The sequence below is a fragment of the Temnothorax longispinosus genome, chromosome 2 (genome assembly GCF_030848805.1).
Source record: "Temnothorax longispinosus isolate EJ_2023e chromosome 2, Tlon_JGU_v1, whole genome shotgun sequence".
Classification (NCBI taxonomy): Eukaryota; Metazoa; Arthropoda; class Insecta; order Hymenoptera; family Formicidae; genus Temnothorax; species Temnothorax longispinosus.
Window position 1 is genome coordinate 12,914,412 of NC_092359.1, and position 7,694 is coordinate 12,922,105.

At 40.4% G+C, this 7,694-nt stretch overlaps 1 protein-coding gene across 1 annotated transcript; it reads right to left on the reverse strand.

Annotated features, from left to right (window-relative positions):
* Positions 1–6,255: 6,255 nt before the first annotated feature.
* Positions 6,256–7,344, reverse strand: LOC139825195 (uncharacterized). The gene has a single exon (XM_071797731.1). It carries the CDS (start codon positions 7,342–7,344, stop codon positions 6,256–6,258), a length of 1,089 nt encoding a protein of 362 aa, XP_071653832.1.
* Between the last annotated feature and the right edge of the window lie 350 nt (positions 7,345–7,694).

Consider the following 7,694-nt stretch of genomic DNA (forward strand, 5'->3'; position numbering starts at 1 on the left):
TTCTTCGTTCCCCTATAAAAAATTCCTGAAAAATACCTATTTTTAAAGACCTTCTCCGGCTCCAGTCATACTCAGCTTGTATTCATGCTTAAAAAGAAAAATTTATTTTACTAAAGTTAATTTACTAAATATTACATATAACAACTAAAAAATGAGAAGTTAACTTCAACACAAGTATTACTCAAAAACGAGTACCGCAAGGGTATTGAAACTTATCGCATATTATTAATTTCTATTTTTATTGCGACGCTATTTCTCTATATGATTTGTCCCGGCCCGTGAGGCGGACCTGAATCGCGTAGCAAGTATATGATCGGGTGGCAGAGCGGATCTCGAAAGCGATACGAAACAATGTTGGGCGCCAGGTGTGGATACGGCCACACCACCGTTTACTCTAAAATGGCGCGTAGGCAAGGAAACTCTCAAGCAAGCGTACGCGTCTCTCTCACCCGCGAAAAAGACTCTACATCGACATAAACTCTAATTATCGACACAACTCGTAATTCACACGTCATGACACATCCGCTCTGGCCGATCGCAACGACTGCTCAGGAATTTCGTTAGAGGGTCGTGGTCCTTACATAGGCTGAATGCAGAGGGGTTTGACCTTGGCGAGGCGAAACAAACACAAAAGAAAGCACTCAAGTAACATGTAAATCAAAATATAATATAAGAGGAAGTTTGATAATAGCGTTACAACTTGCAGGACGCGAGCGAAATATTCGCCGCGATTAAAGATTCCCGGATAATTCCTCGCAAAATAAACGATACGCGCACAATAATTTCTCGCAAAATAAACGATACGCGCAATATAACTCAAGGTTTTCTAGCAACCTAAACGATACCCGCAAAATAAAGTTACTCGTAAACTAAACGATACACGCAAATACAACTCAAGGTTTCTCACAAACTAAACGATACACACAACATAGGGGTTCTCGCTTAACGCCCCTCGAACGTAACGCGAAGCCTCGCCGTACGGTCCACACCGCGAGCACGTGATACTCACGCCTAATTCAGCCCGGGGCGTGCGGTACTCTCAGCCGGAGTAAATCTTACTCTCAATTTCTGAACGTTAATCGCGGTCGATTTCGGGCACCTTCTTCGAGAAGGCTGACTCTAAGTCCGGTATGCCGACGCCTCACACTTCCCGTACCGGGCGCGGTACTTTACGTATCCCGGAGGCTGACACGCCCCTGAACGGCCGGACGCGTGGAAAGCCCGCACGACGAAGTTTTCACTACGCGAAAACTAACTCTAACGTAAACGCAGATACCTTACACACAGATCGATAGACGCGATACTAATAAACGGTAATCTCGAAAAGCTCGAAACGGTAACTTAACTCTAACGACTGTTGAGCCGATCCGCGAGGTTTGATCTCGCAACACGCGCCACACTCATGACGCATGGCCGGTGCCACGCGGTCGCTCATCGTTACTCGATTACTCTCAAAATCTTATACCACACCGGTCGAGTCGGGAAGAAACGGACGCCCCTTCGGTATTATTACGGGGAGTCAGCGGGCGGGCTATGTCTTACCCGTAGAAACGGAACGGAAAAGCGATAATCCCGGCAAGGGATTCACGACAATGACGCGTAGGTAAGGAAACTCTCAAACAAACCTACGCGTCTCTCTCTCAAAACTAACGCGAAACGGTACTCGACAAGTCGCCCCGCTGTTCCCCGATACCTGCTGTCCGGGATTGCTGGTCGTTTACATCTCGTCCTTCCTTCCTTCACAACGTAACTCCTAGGGCCGCCGCCCTCGCTTATTCCCGGCGCAACGGGAAGGCCCTTGCCGTACGTCAGCCCACGCTCGAGATCGACCCAACAGTGCCGGGATCGTTTCCGCGGCTTCGACTCGCGGCCCTCTCGATCAGGGCGCTTCACCGCACCGGCGGATGGCGCCACGCTGTCGAAACGGGCCCTCCGGCCGCTTCTTCCTGAAAACTATAAACTCGGCAGTACGCGCGCAATACAAAGATGGGAATGGGGAAGACTGTGACGTGCACGCGGTGCAACGTCACATTATATAAAGCATCATATACTAGTCTTTCAAAAACATTTAGAAAAAACTTTTTTCACAATTTATTAAAATGTCTGTTTCACAATACCTCGGAATAGAAATTCCGTGTTAAAAGTTAAAACTTTGAAGCTCAATATCTCGATTTTTAATACCGCAAAAGGTACTAAAATTTATACTACACATAAAGCACACCTATAAATTAATGTATATTCACAGTTTCAAGAAAATCTAGAGAAAATCGATTTTCCGGAGAACGTCCTTAAGATCTTTCAAACCAGAATACGCTCTTGTAATTTATTATTTGTCATTAATATATTTTATTATTAATCACATACATATAAGTGTGCATGAGAAAGCATATGGTACAAAATAATTTCAATATTCAAATTATTGTAATAATAAAGAAATCAATTATTTTCTTCTGTGTGTGTATGTGTGATGTTATTGACAATAGTTTCTTTGCACGTTTACATTTCTTTTGCAGATTTTTTACACGCTTAATTTTCACAAGTGTGATGTCAAATACAGACAAGATTTTTGTTTATCTGCTATAAGCGTTATTTTGAATGTAATAAGATTTTAATAATCAAATGTTTTTAATAATCAAACATTTTCAAACTGTAAGCGAGGGACAAGCAATATCATCTACAGCATGTATCTTTAAAATACTACGATCTTTTCTAGCAGCACTAGCCACTAGCGTATAATTTGTCCGCCGACATTACTAATTTTTTCTGCAGCAACACATAAAATGTTGAACAGTTTTCTCGAATGGTTGTAATAACGTCTGTATGTCCTTGCATTATTAATTCGTTAAGGTATTGCTCACATTCTCATTCTATTAACAAAATTTTGAAAAAAGTTATAATATTTTTAATAACATTTTTAATAAAATTTAAAACTATTAATTTAGAAATTACATCTTCTGACCAAAAGCGTTGGTCGAAATTAATAATGTCTCGATGATTGATCCGAAAAAGTGCTGTGTGAATCCGACAAAGCGAGTTGGCTCACGGTTTTTTCAATGTTCATATCGGTAAAGACGTTATATATTGCCAGTTACTGTCGATTTAAGCTGCTTTAACTGTTATTCTATTCACTGGCGAAATAAATTTATTATTCTGATTTTTAATAATATAAGAGAAATAAGACCGTTTTATGTGTGACCGTTATACAATCAATCAATATTAAATAAGCCGTGTACGATCCGAGCTTGGATCTTAATAGCCTAATAATATTTTTTATGTATAATTACACGTATATTTTTTCCAATCTTAATAAATTGCGCGCTGACTAACTTGTCAGACTTACAACACAGCTCCTGTTGAAGTAGTAAATTTTTTACTATTATTTAAATCGATTTAATTAGAGGGGTGTGAGGGGATTTTATTAATCCAATAGGAGCTGTGTTGTAAGTCTGACAAGTTAATCGGCGCGTATTATAGTTAATTAAAGTTGGAAAAATATGTAAATATAGTATATAAAAAATATTATTAGGCTACTATAAAATCTAAGCTCAGATCGTAAATGGTTTATTTAATATTGATTAATAATATTTTTGATAAAAAAGCCGCCTAGAACCTAGAATGGAAATATTGGTTTAGTTCTAGTTCAGACTATAGCCACATATACTTCTTCTGAATAAGAAAATTTTAGCTTTTTGCGTTTCAGATACCTAGAACAGCTAGAATTATTTACACCGTCTGTCATTTATGGTGATCAGGATATAACAGAAAAGAAGAGCATTTTTGTTACTTAAAAAATAAAAATAAAATTTTAAAATAAGGTGAAGAGAACATGCAAAGTTTAACGTTATTCACTTTCTTCGTTTTCCTATAAAAAGTTCCTGAAAAATATATATTTTAAAGATCTTTTAAATCAGAATACCTCCGTTAATAATTCTTTACATTCTCTTCCTGACAGAAGAGATTTTACCACTTCTCAATATAAATATAAATTTATCTTGTTATAGTTTTATTCGATTATTCCGGCGTTTTTATATTTGTGATTTAATTAGATTATTGTTTACTTTGTTTATATTATTAGATGATTGTTTAATGTTTTAGTCTAGACTAATGTTTAATGTTTTAGTATGTAAACTTGAACATTAATTAACATGTTTTTTTATATTTATCTTCTTCTATCGTAGTAATCCGTTCCGAAGAAGACTAAGTACAGTCGAAACGTTAAGCATGTGTATTGTTTATTTAAGAAACTGTTTTTATTTTAATTCAATATTTTTCTGTTGTTGCTCGTGGCCGCTTATAAACATTAATAGCTAATATAAATTTAATAAGAGTAAAAGAACATTATGAACTACTTTTTTTCTCGATATAGTTAATATGTTATGCATTTGGACCCCGCACGTTTCTTATGGAAAACCGGTCCCGGTGGATTTGGCTGAAACTTTGGAAATTTGTAGTTTACGTGATCCTGATAAAAAGTTCTCATTGCCCCAACTTGATTCATTGAGCCGTATGAGCTCTAGGGACCGTCGAAAGTAGGAAATAGGCGACTGCCACTGCCACCGTCCGTCACTTGTCGTGTAGGCAACCATCTGTTAATTCTTTCCTTTCCTTCACCCCTCCATCTCCTCTCCCTCTTTTCACTTATCTTTCTTTCTTTCCCTCTCCCCTCCTCTCTTTATCACCCCGCTCCTCCCTTTTACCACTCTCTTCTGCTCTTCCATTAGTTTCCGTTATTTTACGTTAGTTTACTTTATTTTACGTTATTTTACATAATTTATCCGAACACCTTTTCTTACGAGCAAGAAGCGAGGATTCAACGTTATGTCAGATCCAATCGAATCTTCCGGATTATTGGAATCTGAATGTGTCACTTTAAAAGGTTTTACCGTCGGCATTAGCGTTACCCAATGTGCACCACGGGGAGGTTGCGCGATCGGAATTTGCACATCATATGGCCCTGGCACATCATATGAAAAGGGCTATTTTGTGTGTGTGTGTGTGTGTGTGTGTGTGTGTGTGTGTGTGTGTGTGTGTGTGTGTGTGCGTGTGTGTGCGTGTTTATGTCAGCAAAAATAAGGACCCCGCGATTCGTCACTCCCGCAGTATTTTATGACTCCAAACCCTCTCTGCTTTGTGTGAATGTGTGTGTGTGTGTGTGTGTGTGTGTGTGTGTGTAGCAGCAGAGATAAGGACCCCGAGGTTCGTCACTCCCGTAGTATTTTATGACTCCAAACCCTCTCTGCTTTGTGTGAATGTGTGTGTGTGTGTGTGTGTGTGTGTGTGTGCGTGCGCGCGTGCGCGTATGCGTGTGCGTGTGTGTATGTAAAACAATTAACTAATGTTCAAACGTCAACAACATCTGGTACATTATCAGGATTTTCTTGCGGTGGCCTATTCGCTGCATCGTAGATAGCATGAAGAAGCCTCGTTGAAGGGTACCGAATATGTTGTTCATGCCGTGCGTATCCAATGAACCATAAAATACTCGCAATGTGTGCACATGTACCCAGAGTTCGAGCACCGGATTTGCAAGTGCAGTAGTAACCTTGGATAGGAGAGCCGTCCTGAACATTCATTCCATCATCTATATCATGATCGTCTGTCGGTCGGTATGATATCCATAATTGGTATTTCGCTGCATTACGAAATCGAGAGTACACTCTAACTCTTATTAAACCAGGTTGTGGTATCCTCTGTACGTCCCTCAACATTTCAAGCTGGAATTCTTCCGACTCCTCTCTTTGTAGCTTGTCCTGTATATACGATGGTGCCAAATGGATTTGGTAAATACCAACAGTAAGATCCCGCAGAAAATCTAAGTCCAAAATTGGAAAATCGGGAACGTGTTGAGCATTCAAGCGTACCCATCTCTGAGCGTTACGAGTGTTCAGATGTTCAGCCTCCACAAGTGCTTGGACAACATTCACTTCATTTGCTTTTTCCAGTAATTGACGAGCCAACTGCTCATTAGCTCCTTCCATTTGAACGGAAGGACGATACCTATTGATTATCGCACCAGCAATACGGTAAAAATTACCCAAATTAGGAAGATGGGGAATCGGTATCGTCTGCTGGAAGAATTTAAAGATAGATTTAATGTGGCCATTCCTGGCCTCCACGATCCATCTCGTCTTAGTGATTAACCGTGAATCATTAGCTTCATCTGTAGAGAGTTGACTTTGTCCTGGTTCGATAAGTGCTGGCATCCTCCACCGAATCCCAAGGCGAGTGAGTAGCTCTGTAGCATCCCGATATCCTCTATCTACTATCATTAGATCTCCTTCTTGGAACCATTCTATGAAATTCATTCTGGAGGATCGCAGCGTCATTGTTTCGACTGTCTGAAAAGTATGGACCTTGAATGTCCAGTATGTAGCCATCGGGTGCGACTATCAGCACAGGTTTGAGTAAATGTCGTCCCTTATGAAGAGAAAATGACTGTCGGAGAGTACGAAAATTACTACTCTTAGGAACGTAGCTATAAGTACCGTCAATGTATGCGATTACACGAGGAATATGTGGTTCGGGATTGTATAATTCATTCGCGAAATTGGTTACATGTCTCTGGACATAATCTCTTCTTGTGATTGCATCCAAACCGATGTTCGTAGGAACAAAACGTTGCATCAAAGACTGTCGAACAATGAAAACGGCTAAACTCGTTGCTTGTCTACTCGGGTACTCGAACATAACTTTAAGAAAATCATCAGAGAGTCCCTGTCGCATCTTGCATAAGAACGTTAACAAGTCTTTTTTAGAAACATATCTGTAGCTGTCTAGATAAGGCACCCTATCACAATAATTAAATAATTCCAGAAACTGCCGTTTTGTCACTGGAGAAAAGGATTCGAACTCAGCATCTGTGAAACTGTTCTCATCAACGAATCTTCTTTGATCCCTTGCCACATTTCGGAGTCCTTGCAGGAACATTTGAAGTTGCGGTCCTTTGATGACGTAAGGTCCGTTAATGGACCGCAAGCCAAGTAGCAATGCCTGAAGAAAGAAACCTCGATCATCGAAATGATGTTGACATGATCTGGTATCTTCAGGAATGAAAATATTCCGCAAAACAAAAACGTTTACTCTGCATTCAAGTGCAATCCTGTGAACATCGGCATCAGCATTACAAATCACACAAGTACGATTCGCAGTTTGTGTCAATACATTGAGTCGCAGGCAAGTAGGATCGCGTTCCATTTCTGTTATTTCGTTGCGAATAGATTGATTACAGGTGATACAAATCCTCGTAAGATCTGTCACGGCAAGAGGTGGCCTCTGGAATTCATCACGTCTACGGATGGCAATCTCGCATTTGTCAGCATTTTCATCTCCATCTATTCGACTCATTCGATTCAATGTAACACCTCAAACGGTTTCTCCAAGCCATACTTAGATATGATTCAAATTCCCAATACGGCGAATCGCAGAATATAATACGATACCGTAACAATATAAAAACACAACTGGAGAAAAGAATTCTGTTTCGGAAACGATCGATGGTATCGACGTCGATGACACGGATTGAGCGACACGATATCGAGGGAGAGATCTCCGCTGCGGCGTTGTCGTCGCGGGGAGCGAGCGAGCACGGACTCTACCGCTGGGAGGAGAGGTGTGTGCGGGGTGTGGTCATGTCGTGCGACAGCGTTGCGCTCTCTTCGGTGGTGTGCGATTTCGAGGGCGTATTACACGGTCAT